This window comes from Trachypithecus francoisi, unplaced genomic scaffold (genome assembly GCF_009764315.1).
Source record: "Trachypithecus francoisi isolate TF-2019V2 unplaced genomic scaffold, Tfra_2.0 Lachesis_group3, whole genome shotgun sequence".
Classification (NCBI taxonomy): domain Eukaryota; kingdom Metazoa; phylum Chordata; class Mammalia; order Primates; family Cercopithecidae; genus Trachypithecus; species Trachypithecus francoisi.
Window position 1 is genome coordinate 107,718,253 of NW_022681468.1, and position 20,533 is coordinate 107,738,785.

Consider the following 20,533-nt stretch of genomic DNA (forward strand, 5'->3'; position numbering starts at 1 on the left):
AGCCATTGCTTCAATAAATGTGACAGGTATCCTGTGTTCTCAGCAACTGCTGCAGGATTCTCTGGCGTCTGCAGTTTGGCTACAACGATCTTTGAAGGATGAGAAGGAAGGAAGAGAGAGAAGGCGCATAAGACTGGGCCACCTGACCACCTTCTCCAACCCTCACCATTGCTCGAGGCTCTCTTAATCCGTTTATGAGGAAGTAAGTACAGAAAAAAAGAGAGATCAGCTTATGGCTGACTCAGGCCTGAAATCCTTGCCTTGGATAATGAGGAGAAGGCCATCTTTTTGAAAGAGAAGATCAGGAATATTTCAGTTACAATACTCTCCTGACACATTTTCACCATCCCAAACTCCACCCAGTGTTCTACAGGACTATTTATGAAACTTAAAATCTTGACCTACGCTAGGCATGGTGGCTCACGACTTTCATTCCAGCATTTTGGGAGGTTGAGGCAGGGAGATCACTCAAGCTCAAGAGTTTAGACCAGCCTGGCCAACATGGCAAAACCCCATCTCTAATAAAAATTCGAAAAATTATCCAGGTGTGGTGGCATGTGCCTGTAGTTCCAGTTACTTGGGAGGCTGAAGTGGAAGAATCACCTGAGCCCACAGAGTCAAGGCTGCAGTGAGCCGGAATTGCACCACTGCACTCCAGCCTGGGCAACAAAGTGAGACCCTGTTTCAAAAAATAAATAAATAGAGAAATAAATAAAAATAATTTTTAAAGAATTTTAAAAATTAAAAAAATCTCAACTTACATTTTTCATCATAGTACATGGATCACATAAACACACATAAGACTTATTTGTATACATAAATAAATATATATAACTAAAATGTTTCATGAAACAATACCTTTACTATGGTATAATAAAAATAATATAAAAAACCTTTGCTATGAAAAAGATAATATAAAATATGATTTTGCTAAGAGCCTTATGAAATCTGATATATGCCATTTTTTTTTGTTTTAGAAAAAGGAAGTTGGTTCCAACCCACTAAATTGATTTTCAATCCTCACTAGTGGGTCATGCTTGAAAATCACTACTTCCAGGTTTTCTCTGATTTTTTATAGCAATTCCATATGGGGTATTTGCTTTGATTCCTCATTTAGTTCCCATCTTTGAGCCAGTGAATCTTTTCACATGTACATTGATTTTGCTGCATTTGCATTTGATCAGCCCCACTCAAGAGGTCTGTGCTTACTCAGATTTGGGAGCTGGGATGGGTTCTGAAATTCCTCGTTGGAATCTTTCATATGCTGATGCCAGACTGCAGAAAGGGCTTAGATTTCCTGTGGCTTTTCTTTGGGTGAGAGGTGCAGTGAGCAGCAGGGAAGGTGCACCATTCCCCAGCATCCAAGCTCTCAGGGGAGCCTTGGACCTTTGGAAGGGATGTTTGTAGGTGACCGCCTCCTATTGGCTGAACAAGGTAGCCATGTCTTAACTGCTGTAGCTGTCCACTGAAGGAGCATTTCCATCCCAGATGCACATGCCAAGACTAAGCCAGGGGCAAGACCGATGGAGATCTCCACACTGGATGGTCCCCAGCATCGGGTCACCGTCCAGCATTACCAGGTGCTCCCACTCAAAGCAAACCCCTCCAGCATCTCCAGATGTGGCAAGAACAGCACCTCCCTGATGATGGGCTCTGCCCTTCCACCCAGCATCCTGCACATCCACCTGAGACATCCGCTGAGACTTCTCAGTGTTTCTGGCATACACTGAACAACCCTGTCTAGTTTACAAGACTGACATAAGAGTTGTCCTTATTTCAACAGGAATTCAAAAGAAGAACTTGAAGTAAATTCCTGATTTCAAGCTGCCCCGCTAGCTAACCAAAACTCCAAGTTCCTGGAACTATTTGTTTATTTTGCCCCCGTGCCTATTTTCTCCCCATGTTTATGAGCATGTTGCTATTCACAACGAATTGCTTTTTAATAGCAAAATGTAAGCTATATATGAAAATGTATTACCAACTCAAATGCACAATACAAATATATACATGTATTTTTTTGAGATGGAGTCTCCCTCTGTCACCCAGGCTGGAGTGCAGTGGCATGATCTTGGCTCACTGCAGTCTCCGCCTCCTGGGTTCCAGCGATTCTCCTGCCTCCGCCTCTTGAGTAGCTGGGATTACAGGCATGTACAACCACGCCTGGCTAATATTCGTATTTTTAGTACAAACAGGGTTTCACCATGTTGGCCAGGCTGATCAGGAACTCTTGACCTCAAGTGATCTGCCCGCCTCGGCCTCTCAAACTGCTGGGATTACAGGCGTGAGCCACTGTGCCCAGCCTGCACAATACAAATTTAAGGTATTACAAGTTGAGTTCCCTGATTCAAAAATCTGACATCCAAAATGCTCCAAAATTTGAAAATGTTTAAGCACCCACATGACACTTAAAGGAGATTTTGGATGTTGGATTTTCAGATTAGAGATGCTGAAGCGAGGCTAAGTATATAATGCAAATATTGCAAAATCCATAAAAATCCCAAACCCAAAACACTTCTAGTTCCAAACATTTTGGGTAAAAGATATTCAACCTGTATTGCTATTGTTAAAGCTGTTATTGTTGATGTTGTTCATTTATTTATACAATAAACATTTTCTGAGATTTGTTGTGTGCCAGGCACTTACGATACAAAGGATGAAGATAGTCCTTTACAACCTACTGGAGAAGATAGATGTGTAAATGGATAATATTCCTAGTGTGGAAAGTTTCATAAGAAAGGTTTAAATAAAGTACCCCCTTCTGAAGTGACTTTACAAATGGCCACATCAGGAGCTAACCCATGAGCTAGGGCTTGAAAGCTGAATGAGCGTTTTGAGGTGAAGATTCCCTTCTGTATTTGGGTCAAAGCAAATCTCTTCAGGGCAGTGGAGCCTGGAGCATGAGCAGAGAGGAGAGAAATGAATAGCCAGTTCAGGCCAATTAGGGAATGAGGACCTTCTCCTACTGGTGAATAGATTTCTTTTTTTCTTTCTTTTCTTTCTTTCCTTCCTTCCTTCCTTCTTTCTTTGAGACGAAGTCTGGCTCTGTTGCCCAGGCTAGAGTGCCGTGGCAGGATCTCAGCTCACCGCAACCTCCGCCTCCTGGGTTCAAGTGATTCTCCTGCCTCAGCCTCCAGAGTAGCTGGGATTACAGGCACATTCCATCATGCTTGGGTAATTTTTGGTATTTTTGATAGAGACGGGCTTTCACCATGTTAGCCAGGCTGGTCTCAAACTACCTTCCTCAGCTGATCCACACACCTTGGCCTCCCAAAGTGCTGGGATTACAGGCGTGAGCCACTGTGCTGGCCAGTAGATTTCAATTCAAAATGTACCTCCCTCCCTCTCACTCCTATACCCCTGGGCCACTGCTGGGAACCAGAAAGTTGGAGGGGTTGACAAAAAGGCAGGTCTCAAAGTCCTGATCTGCCTCTGCCAAAATAATTCTGCCTTCACTGATTATATATCATAAGTTTTCATGATAGATTTTAATTCGAAAAAGGTTTCCATGAATACAAAAAATTAGAAAATAATAATTCTATAGTTAATTGCATCCAACGGAGATTTTTTTTAACCCTATGGGTATATGACCATCTTTGTGTTTAGGAAACTTAAAGTATTTATTGAGGCATGCCACAAAGCCAGTAAGAGCATGGATTTTGCAGTCAGACAAGCTGGGTTCGGGTCCTGGGAATGTCTAGCTGAGTGGTCCTGTGCAAGCCTCCTCACCTCTCGGTTTGGGGATATACTCCCTAAGCTCTAGGTTGTTGTAAGATTTAAATGAAATGAGATATGTGAACATTTTAGCGTGGTGCCTGGGGCATGAAGAGTGGCCAGCAAATGGTTGGGGTACTAAGTTTTATTTAAAAAGACTCACTGGAGATTGAATAAATGAACAGTAGGGGCTTCGAGGGTTTGACCCACCTGACGGCTCATGCCCACACCATATCTGCAGCAGGGGAGGTGCCTTCTACTATGCTCATAAATGTTGACCATCACTTAACTTCAGGGTAAAGAAGGAGAACAGAGAGGAAGAAAAAGACTGATTGGTCTTCTTCTTCCAGGGGAAACTGGAGAAATACGAAGGGGTCACAGAGATGGCAGCTCCCAGGCTGCTTCCAGGAACCTGGTGGGAGCTTGAACTGGCCTCCTGGGACAAAGGGGTCGTCTTTGTGTGGCTCAGCCTGAAGTGGGACGATTTCACCTGACAAGGGCAGGAGGAGCAGATGCTCCCCTGTATTCCCCAGGGAACCTCTATTCTTGTGCTGTTTCCACTACCAGACCTATACCCTTATTACCACAACCCCAAAGGTAGCACTTCGTAACCATATATATGCACACATATTTCCCCTGTTTATGGAGCTTAATTTACCTAAAGCAAGGCACTGAAAATGCCTAGACGGGTTTGTATAGCCCATAAACAGACAGGTTTGGTCCTACCTCATTCTCCAGCTACAGAAAGCAAACTTACTATGGACCAAAAAAAGAAAAAGAAAGAAACAAACAAACAAAAAGCAAAAAATCACCAATCCTGGGACCTACCAATGCAGGAATTAGTCACAGGACCCTTATCAAAAAAGCAAGCAGAATGAACTCTTTTCCCATGGTCAGTCTGCAGAGATGCCCACTCGCTGTCCCCACTTTGGAGAAAAGGAGTCTGGCCAGGCAGCAGAGAAGCCTCCATCAGGTGCCTGTGGCCTTTCTCTCTCCTGCTGCCTTCCTTTCCTCCACCTCCTTCCACACCCCATTACCAAGGATGAGATTAGGCTGAAAAGTCAGAAATCTCAGGACTAAATTATCCCCATGCTGCAGAGCCAGATCAAGCAATATCCCTCTGCCCACCCTGGCCTTCTGAAGCTGCTTCCTTCTGTACCTAACTGTGTGACATGGTGACACAGAGATTCCTACCAACACAATCCTGGCTTCTGCTCCTGCCCCTTACCCCAGCACCACTTTCAAATATGAAGTTACGTCCTAGCAACCAAGACCTTCCCTATTCAGGTCAGAGAGACCAGCCTCCTCCCTCGGGTAACAGCCACCTGGACAGAGCAGTTGCCTGATAGACATTCACTCACCTGGTGCCCACCTACCTCCCTATGCACAGTCCCCCAGGGCTGCCGCCTCCCTTGCTCCTCTCTCCAGCTGCCCAGCAGGGATTGCAGCACCACTTATTCTCGGACAGCCTGTGGCCCAGGCCTGGGTCAGAGCCGGCAAGGATTGAGAAATGGATGCTCAGTTCTCAGATGGAGGCCAGCCTTTGAGTCAGATCCCAGGCTCCGATAGTTGAGATGCTGTGAGTAGGACACAATATTCACCACCTGCTCTGGACAGATGACTCAGGACAAATGTGTCCCACCTGGCATGGATTTGCTCGAAGACTCGCGATCTGAGCCATCTGACTGCTCCACGTGAAAATGCTTCATCCAAAAAGGGGGACAGCCAGTGCTGAGAAGCTCAGCCTCGTTACAAGGTCCACCATCTGCTGGGCTGGCCGGCAACACCCAGGAGGCAAACCCTGTGCAGAGCCACAGAACCATAGTGAGGTTCCTTGGTCCAGCCCAGCTGCCCCTGCCTTCTTTGGACAACACAGACATGACTAGGAGAGCAGAAAGATAGCAAACATGACTCGGTGCCTACAATGTGCCTGGCACACTGCTAGGAGCTTTCCATAAACCTCATCACATGCTGGGAGCTGTGGCACATGCCTATAATCCCAGCTACTCAGGAAGCTGAGGCAAAAGGATCACTTGAGCCGGGAGGTTCAAGACCAGCCTGGGCAAACCATAGCGAGAACCCATCTCAAATTATATAAAAATTTAATAAAAAGAGAAAAAAACTCACATACAATCCTGCCATCAATCTGGTAAATATATCACCTACTTTATAGACAAAGCCACTGCACAAACGTTCATTAAACACCTACTGTGTGCCATGCAATTTCCCCAAGGTCACATAGTTAGCAAGTTAGCAAGCCAAAATCCACCTGTCTCCAAAGCCCAGGTATTTTCCATAGCATCTCATTTCCTGTCTGTGCCACCCTTTCCCAAAAGCAACAGACTGGCTCTCAGAAGCTTATGTAAATCAGTGGTCCTCAAGCCAGCTGCATCAGCAGCATCTGCTAGAAATGCAAGCTCTCAGGCCCTGGCCTAGACCTCCTGAAGCAGCACCTCTGGACGTGGAGCCCAGTACTCTGTTTTCACAAAGCCTCCAGGTGATTTTGGAGCGTGCTCAAGTGTGACAGCCCATGACCTAATGTATACAGAGCATGTTGAAAATTGCAGCATAAAAGAATGGGGCACTTTTGTGTGTGTCCTGTTGGCATTACTGTCGTGAGACCAGAGTGCCTTTCCCCCACGTAGGCCCTTGGAGAATCTAATCGTAGGGTGGCATTTAACCCATCTGCCCCACAAAGAGCATCCCACACATCTCTCCTAAGCTCAGTCTCTGTGAGCCATGTGTACGTGCCAGCCTGAAGTTTTTGTATGGACCTCTCTTCTGAAGAATGGAATGTTTCCCAACACTCAGCACCAAATGTTTCAGGGCTTCCTGGGGGCTTTAATGAGGGTGTAGGTGCAACCTGTAGGAAGCCCTCAAAATTCCATGCAAGGCTGCAAAAATCTAGCCACTGCTGCTGGAGAACCCAGGCCCACGGTCACAAGGGAAGCATGGGAGGAGGGAGCACTTTATCTGGGGATAAAGCTGCCTTTGTCAGCAGGCACAGGGGACATTGTAGGGCTCAGTCTGGAGTGCAGTGAAGAAATTTCTAAATTGCAAGGAGTTAGCGCCTCTGTCAGTGTCACCTGCTCAGCTCACACCCACAATCTCTCTCACAATGGCCTGGGTGCGGTGGGGCCAGGACAGACATCGGGTCCCACTTCCATCGTGCTCTGGCAGAGAGGCTGAGGAGCAATTCAGCACCCCAGGGCTACGGAGGCTGGCCTTGCCCTTCTTGGATCCTGAGGCCTGGGAGGGCCCCACAGCCTCTCTCCTCCACTAAGTCTAAGTTCTCTCTTGTCATCGGTACCTGAATCCAGTTCCTGCCTCTCCCTCTATTTTCAGAAGATCTGTTCTTTCTCACTCTCAGAAGGTAATTATTCCAAAGTGTAGTTGAGACTTGGCCCTGATTTTTCCTAATACAGGGTGGTTTGTTCTTCAAGGTAGAAATTTTATCACCCCTGTGCCCTTCAGGACATTCTGCAGAAAAATAAGAGTCTCCACCCTGCCCAGCACTCCACAGTCCAGCTCACTGCAAGCCAGAAGAGACGGGGAGGAAGACGCAGCTGAGAGAGCCCTGCCCTGGATAGAACCAGGAAGTTCAAGCACCACTTCAAGCTCAACCAAGAGCTTCCTGTGCAATCTTGGTAATTCTTAGCCTTCGTTTGCTAAGATCAAAATTAGATGAAATTAATTTTCCGCCAGAAGAAACTAGAAACTTCTACCGCACAGTGTTACTGAGAGAATGGGGCAATAGAGGAGGAAGCATGCTGTCAACAGCTAACCAAGCAGAAGGCTGCTCACCTTGTTGACCCTTCCAGCCCACAGAGCTGAGAAATCTGTTCAACAAGTAATTCTGATGCTTGCTAAAGCTTCATAACCAATAATGTGTATTTCCTTCTAATTCTCATCTTTTTTAATTACAAAATTTTATTTCCAAAAGCAAATTTTAATTATGTAAATTTTTAATTTCAGAAATTTTAATTACAAAATTAAAATTACAAATTTAAAAAAATTAATTTAAAAAATTTTTATTTTAAAAATTCTAATTTAATTTTTTAAAATTAAAATTACAAGTTTAAATTTAATTTTAAAAAATTAAAATTACAAATATTTTTAGTTTCAAAATTTTAATTATAAAAGTAATATATGTTTGTTGCGGCAAGTAAAAACATTCAGAAGGCAAAAAGAAAGTGTGTCCTTAAAACGACATAACAGGGTCATCTCCTATTCTGTTCAAACAATGGCAAAATAAAGAACTTAGAATCAGAGCAATAAGCCCCAGCTTCTGTACTAAGCGGCTCGGTCAGCTGCAAGTCCTTTTACCTTGCTGAGTCTCAGTTTCCATGTCCACAAAAGGGAAACAATAACTCAACAATCTGACGGGGTTGCTCAGAGGTCTGAGCAAGGAGCTGTCTCGCAGTCTGTAAAATGCCTTGGGAATTATTTATGCTGTACACCTTCGGCCATGAGAACTGCATTATCATGATGCAGAATATAATTTAACAATTTTAACTAGTAATGTAACATCACGACATAATGATAATAAATTCTCTTCGCATTTAGCACTTTCAACTTAGAAAGACGGTTGAGGCTAAAACTTGACGATTTTATTGTACGTCCCCACTTACGGACGCAAACACTGAGACTCAGAGAAGTTACATGTCCAAAAAGTGCGCATCCAAGGCTGTGTAGTCAGAAGCCATTGGTCCTTTGATTCCCACTCCGGGGGTCTCTTCTCCTCTTTCCCTGGCCCACAGCAACATATAGATTTAAATCAAAGATTTTAACTTCATACAAAAACTCTAGCTGACTGTCACCTAGGCCATACTGCCCTCTTTCTGGCCTTTTTTTCTTTCAAACTGTCCATTGGACTTGCATCCTTTCAAAGTAATATTCCATCACTAAGGTACTATACAACTAAAACAAGCAACTGAAGCCAGTCCACAGGCAAATATACCACACATGTGCCAACAACTTCCAAATTCACTTCTCCAGCCTTGGACTTCTCCTTGAATTCTGACTCTTTTTTCCGACCACTTGCTTAACATCTTCAGCTGGAGTTTAAACTGCATTTCAAAAGTAACACTGCCTGGCTCTTATTCAGTGAGCCAAAAAAAAAAAAAAAGAAAAAGAAAAAGAAACACTGTCAAATACTACTCTTGATTTCCCCCTAATAAAATGTTTCTTCCCTAAACTTCCACATTTTGGTAGTTGTCACTAGCATCCATCAATTTCCCAAGCCAAAATCCTCAGTATCAAGGTGGGAAGAACATAGACTCTGAAGCCAAAATTCCTGGGTTCATCTCGCAGGTCTGTCCCTGACCAAATGCATGATCATAAGCAGGCAAAGAGGCACATCTCTGTGGACTGTTTTTGTCATCTATAGGATGGCTAGTGCACTAACATCTACCTCACAAGGTTTGTTTAGGACTAAATGTGGTAATACTTGTGAGGTTCTTAGAACAATTCCTGCCAGAATAAGCCCTCTGTGAGCTTTTATTCAGCTTGATCCCTCTGTCTCTCTGACCTTCCACATCACATCCAATTTATCAGTGATTCTCGTTGGCTCTATCCCCAGAAGCGATCCCACTTTCTTTCTGCTTCTCTCCATCTTCACTGCCGCCACCCTCCTCTTACCAGTGCCTCTTGCCTGATTATGGCTTTCACCTTTTAACTGGGATTCTGGTTCCTACTTAGACCTTCATAATCCATTTTTCACATAATAGCAGGTAGGCTTTTTGAAAATATAAATTGGATCATGACATTTACCAGCATAAAATTTGCAAGGGCTTTGAATTACTTTTAAAAACTATTTTTTGTTTGTTTGTTTGTTTGTTTTTGAGACAGTATCTTGCTCTATGGCCCAGGCTGCAGTGTAGTGGTAAGATCATAGCTAACTGCAGCCTTAAACTCCTGGCTCAAGCAATCCTCCAGCCTCAGCCTCCCAAGTAGCTAGGATAATAAGCACATGCCACCATATTTGACTTTTTTTTTTTTTTTTTTTCCTGTAGAGACATGGTCTCTCTATGTTGCCCAGACTGGTCTCGAACTCCTGGCCTCAAGCAATCCTCCTTCCTTGGCCTCCCAAAGTGCTGAGATTATAGGCATGAGCCACTGCACCCAACCACTGTTTTAAAAATTTGATAAACTTTACTGTTCTGAGCAGTTTTAGATTTACAGAAATATTGCACAGAAAGTACAGAACTCCCAAATACTGATCTCCCTCTCCACACACACAATTTCCCATATTATTAACATCTTGCACTGGCGTGGTACATTTTTACAATTGATAAACCAATACTGATACATGATTATTAGCTAAAGTTCATGGCTTACATGACGGTTCATCCATTGTGTTGTGTAGTTCTATGTTCTGACAAGTGCATAGCATTATGGATCTACCACTGTAGTACCATACAGAGGGATGTATTTACTGCCCTAAAAATGCTCTGTGCTCCGCCCCTTCCAAAGGTTTCGCATTGTTTTTCAAAAAAATACCCAAATTCCTTACAATGTCCCAAAGGAGCTACATGATCTCACCCTTGTTTATCTTCCAAACTTCAGCTTCCACCTCTGCCTCTCCTACTCGCTGCATCCCAAAGTCACCCTGGCCTTCTGGCTCTTTCTTGAATAAGCCATGCCCATGTCACCCTAAGGTTTCTGCCCTCGTTGTTTTCTCTTACAGGAAAGTTCCATGTCCAGATCTTCATATGGCTGGCTCTTCCAACTCCACATCCTAAGTGGGATCTTTCTTGTCCACTCCTAAACCAGGCACTCACTGTTACCTATCCTTATTGTATTTTCTTCATAGAACTTGCCAGCATTTGAAGCTGTCTTGTTAGTCTGCTTGGGTACCTGCATACCATCCATCTACCCCATCTAGGTCCCACACAGGGACCTCATCAGCCTGTTCACTGTGGGGTCCCCAGCACTAGAGCATGCCTGGCCCATAAAGGGTTGATAAACATTTACTGAGTGAATCAATGCATAAATGAATGAATAAATAAATGACCAATGCCACGTAATGAGTTTCTACATTTGTTTGTAGTTTCAAGTTTACAAAGAGCTCTTCCAACATTTCCTTTGCGTAATTTATGTGATTAGGCCCAGGTTTAAATGGAACTTAAAAAACATATTCACAGTATCTCTCTTAGCTCCCAGAAGCCACAGATTCGGAAACAGAATGTTCTCTCCAAGGGAAGAGAGTTTAGTTCTAAGAGCATTCATGACCCTCTGGACATGACAAGAAGAATCACTTGGTTTAATTCATGACTCTAAAACAAAGAAAAAGTACTTAGAGATATAGAACCTCGGCTGATTAATAACAGCAACAACAAGCATCTGCACAGCACTTGCTGTGGGCCAATGTGGAGGCTGAGGCAACTCCATTTTGAGTGCTTATCCCCCATGTTGGCTTCTGATTAACTCCAATTCCAGGAAAGTCTCGTAAGATTTCTTGTCTATCTACTGTTCCTTGTATAAGAACATGTACTTATCCTGCCCTTAGGTCAAAACAATCTTGATGTTATTGTACTTACCATAAATCCTGGCCTTGAGCAATCTCCCTACCCATTCCTTCTGAAGCACTGTGCCCTTCTCCTATGATATGTAAACCCTGGGTCTGGGGTGTAATGGTGGGGATTCACCATCTTGTCTCACCATCCTAGACACAGACTTGGCTTCTGGTCATAAGTCCCTATTCAACATTTCTTTCTAAGAAACTGGATTTTTCAGCTTCTTTCTTTGGCCCCTCAACTTCCTCAGCCTTTAGGGGTAGATTTGCACAGGCCTACTCACCATGGAACATCTAGACACAAGGCTGAGTAGCATCCACATGGTAGCTAGCTCCACAATTCACTTGGAGGGTTGGTACCATAATAATTTCCCCTTTTTCTTATGAATAAGGGAGGAAGAGACATCACAGGGAGTAAAACAACTCAAAGCCCAAAGCACAGAGCCAGGAGGTTAACCCAGGATTATCTGACAACAAAATCCAGTCACTTCTTGTCCTTGTAACAAAAGCTGAGTAAGTAAACACTGCCGTGCTGAGCATCTATAGATCCCTACCCATCCCCTTCAGCCCCATCACATGGTTGGGCTTAGAAAGGGTTAAACGCCACAGCAGGAGGGAGTGGTCAGTGCCTGCGTGGTGCTATTTTTAAGGCCAAGAATAGGATGGTTTGCACAGCACCACGTGGCAATGAGAAAAGACCAGGTATTAATGAATGACACACCCAGGGGGAGAAGGGGGAGAATGTTTCCACTCAGCAAGACTTTGGCAGGAACCGTGTGTTCAGCTTGGGGTCTTGCCTTTTACAAGAGTGTGGAGGCAGTTGAGTCCCTCATCTTTTCTGGCTGTCACAGAATGTCCGAGATGCCCTGGCCCACGTGACTTCAGACGGGACAAGGGTGGAGTTCGAGGTGGATGGTGCCGGGCTGTGCAAAGCAGTTATTTGTCCCACGCTTTCAGTCTTTCTGCCCACACAAGTATCTGAGGAACGCCGCTTCCTGCCTTGCATCAGAAAGCAACATTTTTAAAGATTAAGAAATCCCTACTTTCTTCTCTTAATTTGTTGTTGTCATGACATGACTGACTCAATAAGTAAAAATTTTAAATCCCTGCCCAAGGACACAGGCTTGTCTCCCCCACGCTTGAAGTTCCTCCAGATGCTTCATGCGTCCTTCCACCTCCACATGTCAGCACACTCTGTCCTTTCTAAGCAAGGGCCTCAACAAGCCCTGCCTCCAGCGAACTCTCATATGTTTTTCAAGGTTTGGCTCAGAATCACCTCCTCCAGGAAGACTTCCCTGATACCCCCTCCCAACTCACACATTAAATCAGGAGTTGCCTTGACTGGGCACAGTGGATCAGACCTGTAATCCTAACTCTTTGGGAGGCTGAGGCAGGAGAATCACTTGAGACCAGGAGTTCAAGACCAGCCTGGGCAAGACCCTGTCTCCACAGCAAGACCTTGTCTCTGCAAAAATAAAAATGAAAAATTAGCTTGGTATGGGCCAGGTGCAGTGGCTCATGCTTGTAATCCCAGCACTTTAGGAGGCCAAGGCAGGTGGATCATATGAAGTCAGGAGTTGGAGACAAACTGGGTCAACATGGAGAAACCCTGTCTGTACTAAAAATACAAATATTAGCCGGGCATGATGGCGGGTGCCTGTAATCCCAGCATCTCGGGAAGCTGAGGCAGGAGAATTGCCTGAACCCGGGAGGTGGAGGTTGCAGTGAGCCGAGATTGCGCCACTGCACTCCACCCTGGGTGATGGAGTGAGACTCCATCTCAAAAAAAAAAAAAAAAAAAAAAATAGCTTGGCATGGTGGCATGTGCCTGTAGTCCCAGCTACTTAGGAGGCTGAGGCAGGAGGATTGCTTAAGCCCAGGCTTAAGCCAGGAGGTCAAGGCTGCAGTGAGCCTTGATCACACCACTGCACTCCTTGTTTCAATAAATAAGAAATAAGGAGCTGCCCTGTGAGCTGTCCTCTCAAAGCACTCTATGCTGAGCTCTCTCGTCTGTGTGTCTGCCTTATCCAGTAAGAGAATAAAGCCTTGCTGCCAGGGGCTGTGCCATATCTTTCTTTGTAGCCCTGGTATTGAGCATAGTACCTGACACAAACTGGATGCTAAGTAGCTGTGAGAGGAAGGCATGAGAAGAGGAAGAGAAAGAAGGAAAAAAGGCAGGGAGGAAGAAGGGCAAAGGAAGGAGGGAGAGAGGGATTCTTTGTGATCAGATGTATAGACACAGAGACAATATAGACACATCAACACACGGATCTAACCTGTTACAGGCACACGTATGCATGTGTACACCCTAGTCACAAGAGGCAGGGTTTGCATTGAAAAGAGCACTGATCCAGGAGTCCAGCAGCCTGAGTTCCTATCCCCTGGGCTACACTGCTGACTAGTGTGTGACCTGAGGGAAGCCAGTCCTCTTCCTGAGCATCAGCTTCCTCATCTGTAAAATGGGTTATTATAAGACTTATATAGAATTACCTCACTGCCTGAAATACAGTGGACGTTCAACAAATACCAGCTCTGCCTTCCCTCAGCTCCATCCCGCCCGCAGTGCCCCACACACCCTCTAAAATGGGAAGAAAAGAACAGCAGTGTGCAAGAGCCAGAAATGCCTGTGACTATACCCTCCCCCTTTCCGCCTCATAACATCATAGAGATTCAGACGGTTGAAAGCACATCTGCCCGACACTACCTGCAATCTATTTTGTGCTGCTTTTATATTCATCTTGCCAGTGAAAGGCACATGCATTGCCTCCAATGCCATTCTAGTATGGACTGCAGCAGGAAATATGAGGACAACTCTAATGGGAACAGCTTGGCACCCATCACCGGGCCTTAGCGTCCATGGGGGCTCAGGTGAGGCCCTCAGGATAGACAAGGACATACAAAGCCTCAATACAGTGCTCACCACCCATGGGGCCCCTGCTCCATCTCCTCTGCCCTGACCTGTTTCTAACCTCACTGTTAGAACCCAAAACTGCAACCCTAATCCTAAGCCCAGAGATAGCCAGGACCACTCTCTGTACCTTGTTGCCCTTTAGCCCAGAATAACCCACAGCTTGGTGCTGCTTTCTTGTCCCAGAACCCCCAGCCAACATCTGCACTTGAACTCATCATGAGGTCTGCTCACCACAGTTGGGGGCCTTTACAGGCAAGAGTTTTGCCCCCATGGTCAAAGGAGGACAAAGCAGGTGTCATACTTTATTTAATCAGGTCTTTAAAGTTAGCAACAAGTTGTGTATTATCAGCAAAAATTGAAAGCAACTGAGAAGGGCACAAGAGAGCTTTATGGGGTGATGATGATGGTAATTTTTGGAGTGGGGGTGGACAAAGTCTCACTGTCACTCAGGCTGGAATGCAGAGTGATACAATCATAGCTCACTACAGACTCAGCCTCCCAGACTCAAGCAACCCTCCTGCCTCGGCCTTTCAAGTACCTGGGATTACAGGTGTGCACCGTCACACCCAGCTAATTTTTAATTTTCATAGAGACGGGGTCTTGCTATGTTGCACAGACTGGTCTTGAACTCCTGGGCATCAGCCATCCCCCACCTCAGCCTACGAAAGTGTTGGGATTACAGATGTGAGCCACTGCACCCAGCCAGTGATGATAGCATTTTATGCCTTGCTAGGGGTGTGCTTTACACTGGGATGTACACTTTTCACAGTGAACTGAATGGTGCACTTAAGATACATACATTTCACTGTAGGTAAATCTTACCTGAAAGAACAACAGTAAACAAATATTGAAAGTTAGATGTATGATGAAGTCAAGTTCCACCCTGAAAGATTCCCCTGTGTAAGTAAGTGCATACACATAGTCTACCTCCAAAGGGGAGACCACCTGTATCCTCATCCTACTTTCTGCTAGAGAAGAAGCCAGCGGGGGCTACTTTGGGCCCTCAGGTACTCTTTATTTAATCCCCAACTTATTTGGAAATCAGCCAAAGACAGCTGCCTCACCCAAGGTTATGCCTGGGTTCCAGGGGCAGCCCACAAGCAATGACTGGTCACTGCAGGGATACAAAACCCCACAGAATCCCCTGGATCTGCTGAGGCCGGTGTTGCAACTGCATCACAGCCCAACTTCTCCATCTGTCTGATTCTGCCTCCCTCACCCCACACTGGTGTTCAAAAAATAAGATGGATAGCCAGGCATGGTGGCTGACTCTTGTAATCCCAGCACTTTAGGATGCTGAGGCAGGGAGGATCACTTGGGGACAGGAGTTCGAGGCCAGCCTGGGCAACATGATAAGCCTTCATGTCTATATTTAAAAAAGAAAAAAATGAGGAAAAAAAGACAGATGCATGGATGGACAGAGGGATGGAGAGATGGATAGATTTGACAAAGCAAATATAGTAAAATCTTATTTGTAGAACCTAGATAATGGACATAGGCATGTTGACAACAATTCTTTCCTCTTTTCCATGTGTTTGAAAATATTTGTGATGATATTTTGGAAAACATAAAATTGAAAGCAAGCCAAGATGTTCATAATATGGGGAATGGTTAAATAAATTACTGCACAGGCATCTGATCTGATTTTCTGAAGTTGGTAAGACTGGTGGTTCAGATAACTTTGTCGGAACTGAGAAGTTAACCACAACCCAACGTCGAGTGGAAGCATCAGCATGTGAGCAGTGTGGATATACAGAAGGCTCACTGTGCTTTTTCAGCTGCATACTGCTTGCTAAGAGTACAGGCATTAGAATGTAATAGACTCGCCTGTGTTCAAATCTGTCCTGCCACTCATCACCTGGTTGAACTCCCTGTGTCTCCTTTTGGTTCACCTGTGAAGTAAAGACAGCAGCATGTACCCCACAGCACTGTAGGTAAGGTCAAATGAGTCAGTGCTCATGAAGGATGGTCCTAAATCAATGCCTAATGCTGAAAGCACTCAGGAAGAGGGAGCTGCTGCTATTATTGAGGGCTTTCCAGGGTTCAGGGCAAGGCCCCTCGTAATGACGGATGCACACTCAGGGATTGGCTACCAGATCCAGATGTGGGGAACAGAGACAACTGGCTGATACACAGGCAGAACCTTGCCCCACCAGCAAAAAGCTCTTATTCCCTTAGCTAACAGGCCACCATAAATTTTTTAAGATGCTGCAAGAAAAACAGACTGGATGGATGTACCCTTATAAAACTCACAGTGTCTAGGTTAAGCTGGTAAGATTTGAAACACGTTTCTTTTCCCATCCCTAGTCTACAATTCGCCCGTTTGCTTCTCCATCCCTGCCCCAGCATAACTCCCACATGCCCTTCAGAAAGCAACTCAAATAGCACCTCCTCAGGGAAGCCCCACGCTGATCTGCCAGACTAGGCCAGTTTCCCTGGTACAGCCTCCCATAGAACTTAACCCTCTTTGATGTTATATTTATGTGCATACTGTTGTTTATTTAATGTGTCCCATTAGATCCCCAGAGCCCAGCACAGTGCTTGAAGCATAGAATATTCTAAATAAATTTGTTGGAAATAAATTCCAGGCTGGGCATAGTGGCCCACCAGCCTGAGCAACATAGGAAGACTCCATCTCTACAAAAAAAATAAAATTTAGCCAGGCATGGTGGCACACTCCTGTAGTCTCAGCTACTAAGGAGGCTGAGGTGGGAGAACTCCTTGAACCCAGGAGGTTGAGGCAGTAGTGAGCCATGATCACGCCACTGCACTCTAGCCTGGGTGACAGATGAGATCCTGTCTCAAAAAAAGAAAGGGAAAAGAAAAGAAAAAAAGCAATGAAAATGAATTCCAAGTGTTTGGGAAAGTGATTTCACTCTTTGTGTATTGAAAAGTAAATAGGAAATTAGGAGGAGACAGAGAGTAATAAAACTACATCCAAGTTTGTCCCAGGCAACATTACATAGCTCTTAACTATCAAAGACATATGGCAGTGTCTCATGTGGTTTTACTTTTTTTGGGGGGGGGAGAAATGTTGTGCGAGTATGGGGGAAGGTGTGCAGCAGAATCCTCCTCAAACCCTATGCCCCACCCTCCAGCCCTATGTAGAGCCTCCCTCTGCTTCCCACAGGCCCAACTCCTCCTTGCTGACAGCTGGCCAAGTCCCAAGGATCCCCAGCTATCTCAATTCATATTTCCCAGCAGAAGGAATCAAGGCACCTATGGTGGAGACCACAGGACCCAACTATTATTAAGGACACATCCAACCACCATGGCCACATGCTCAGAATCTGCATATGTGAAATAGCAGAGCTGGAGTGTTGTTAGGGGCCATCTCTAGTCCAACACCCTTCCATCCACTTTATAGACCGGGACACTGAGTCCCAGATATGGAAAAGGGCTTATCCAAAGTCACACTGCTATGTAAGGATTTAACTGGACAGGTGTCCCTGCATGTGAATGCCCAATCTTCTAACAGCCTAACTCAGAGAAAAGAAGGGACTGCATCAAATGTATTGAGTAGATGATGGGGCATTGCCCAGATAAGCTCCTCACCCCTGGACCGAGGCGTTCATTCCCACAGCTGACATAGGGTTGTCTGTGACAACTCACAACTGAGTCCCTCTCCAGAAACTACATTCAGCCAAAGACAGCTGCCTCACCCAAGGTTATGCCTGGGTTCCAGGGGCAGCCCACAAGCAATGACTGGTCACTGCAGGGATACAAAACCCCACAGAATCCCCTGGATCTGCTGAGGCCGGTGTTGCAACTGCATCACAGCCCAACTTCTCCATCTGTCTGATTCTGCCTCCCTCACCCCACACTGGTGTTGCTCCCAGAGCACACACCAATGAACTTCGTATGTGCAAATCTCTGTCTCACCATCTGTTACTAGGGAAACGCAACCAAAGGCGGTGCAGCCAGGGTAGGAAGTGGTAAGACCTCCCTGTGAATCAGAGTGAATAAAATGGTTTCACCAAACACTGAGCACCTAGTAAACACCAGGTCAAGTCCCAGCCTCAAAGATCCCCAGTGGAAGTAAATGCATCTGTCGTCTGCCTCCAAAGGGAGACCACCTGAATGCTCACCCCACTTTCTGCTACACAAAGAGCCAGGGCTACTTTGGGCCCTCAAGTACTCTTTTCTTCATCCTCAAGCCTGTATATCTATGACGGTTGCTGTTTCAGAACAGGGGAGCAGCCTGCTTAGGAGAGCTGACATGTCCTCTGAATACATACATGCCATTTGGGTCATTTCACACACTTTATCTTAGTTATTGTTTCTGCCTTCCTGTGAGGTAAGAATTTATGACCACCGTTTTGCAAAGGAAGAAAGTGAGCCTTTGAAAACCTTTTCCAAGATAAAGGAGCCTGTTACCTTCAGAACCAAGATTCCATCCCAGGTGGCCACGCCCCATGGCCCGGGTTCTTATTCCCTATACCCCACTGCCTTTCTTCAGACTTCAGCAGATGCCTTAATGCAACCTAAGCAAGTGGATGCCAGGGTTCTAGCCATATCTTTCCGGAGTTAGAAAAGCCAGAATACGCCTTTGACTTGCTTACTTCTCCTTTTTAAGGAAAATCATGTGTTTACTCTCTTATGCCAAAGTTGCAACGGAGCTGAAGTTTCGCCAGTGTTAACTTTAAAAGTTGGGCAGAAGGGTTAAAACGTTTTGCTGTGATGCCTGTTTATGTTTCCAGAGCAAAGGAAGAAGACTGTAATAAGAAATGCTCTCATCTGTTGGGCTGTACCTGCAGGAAGGTAGGGGGTCTGGATGGAGGCCCCTCCCAGTTCTCAGATCTGCTCCAGAGACCTGCGCTCCGTTCACTTCTCCCGGAGCTGAGCAGCTCCCTCTTCCGCTCCGCTTCTGCTGAAACTGGAGCGGAGCTGGTGGGGACCTTGACAGCTACAGTGTTTTAGACACTGATGCCTCTGCCCCATGAAGAGGAAGCCAGGGCACATGGAAAGCCACTGCCCTGGCCAGGGTTCACTCTCATCCCTGTGGGGGTCCTGCAATGGCTCTTCCTGAACTCTCTGCCAAGCACATGGTGAGCATTCAGCCAGCCTCTGCAAAGACAGGCATTGTGTCCTATTGCAGCACACATGTGTGCCCCCACACACTTACATGTGTGCACACACACTGACACACTCACTCATATACTACACAGTGTGGCCAAACTATGCTTCCATTCCCCTGGGAGGTTGTCAGGAAGGGTCCACCCCTGCATTCCAACCTCCCCTGAGTCCCCTGGGATAGGAGAAGCAGCTCCACTCACCATTCTGCCTTCTCGGGAAGACTCTCTTCTGCAAACTCATCACACAGGGCTTGAAGGAGGGAGAGAGAGTTGTGAAAAGTTCCTCCAAACCAGGATCAGAGGTCCATGGGAGGGTTGATGGCAGCTTCTCGGCTGGGAGTATTTGAATATGAGTTAAAACTACAAAGTAACTCCTCGTTACAACTGTTTTTTTCCTCGGCAGGGAGGGAGAAAAAAAAAATCCCTTTCCCTCTGCCAGAAAATCTTTAACGTTTCACAACGGTCGCTTCCAACTCCTGCCCTCCTTGTGAAGCAAATGTGTATAAAGGCAATGTTATTTCACTGAATCAAGCCCTCAGATCATAAGCCTTTTCCTGTACCACAAACAGAAATGTAAAACCTCAAACTTTCCTTTGGACTTGGAGTCTGTTGTGAGAGGGCAGAACACAACCCTTCTGAAGTCTAATGTATGGAAAATGTGCTGCACTGTTTAGATCATTGCAAGCACTTGAATCTCTGCCTCCCTCTTCTACTTTTTTTTTTTTTTAATGAGTTCTGGTGTGTTTATGTAATTGCATGGGACAAACACAACACCTAAAATCCTTGCCCAAAGTTGAAGTGATTCATTTTCTCCTTCACACACACCACACACAAACACAGTGCCTGTTTAATCCAAGTGAAAACGCCTTTCATAAAATCTGCTAAGAGCTTGGGCAGAGAGACACATGGTGAATGCAGCCTGTGTCCTGAGAAGGGCAACTGGGCTTGGGGGAAGGTGGAGGCTGACTTTAATCAACACAAACAGAAGGCGCTCTGACTCCTGCCATGCCAAGACAAAAAAGGGATAAATGAAAAAGGGATTTGGGCTCTGGGTAATGGTGCTATAAAACGTTTTCAGCCTACTCTACCCAATTTCTTCTGCTTGACTTCTCATACCAGGACATTTTATTTTTGGTCTTGGACGAGATGTACTATTATTTAAAATGACCAATTTGACTGCTGGGTTAAATAAATCCTTGGATCACCATTGGAAAGACCAAAAGAATATACAGTGAGTGGGCAAACAGAACTGAAAACTGAGAAAGTAATATCCACCCCTCCAGTGGAAGAGTGTGATGATTTTCTGGACATAGCAATGTG

The 20,533-nt window shown here is 45.4% G+C and overlaps 1 protein-coding gene across 3 annotated transcripts in view; it reads right to left on the minus strand.

Moving 5' to 3' along the window:
• The window catches only part of IL16 (interleukin 16), a 144,702-nt gene extending 124,995 nt beyond the window's left edge, over nt 1-19,707 (minus strand). For 2 of the 3 annotated variants that reach the window (XM_033189206.1, XM_033189205.1), the window contains exon 1: nt 19,415-19,707. In XM_033189206.1, coding sequence (XP_033045097.1) covers nt 19,415-19,454 — 40 coding nt within the window. In that variant the 5' untranslated portion in view covers nt 19,455-19,707. Of the gene's footprint in view, nt 1-5,072; nt 5,348-19,414 lie in introns of those variants that run through there. The other variant, XM_033189207.1, reaches the window with a different exon arrangement.
• Between the last annotated feature and the right edge of the window lie 826 nt (nt 19,708-20,533).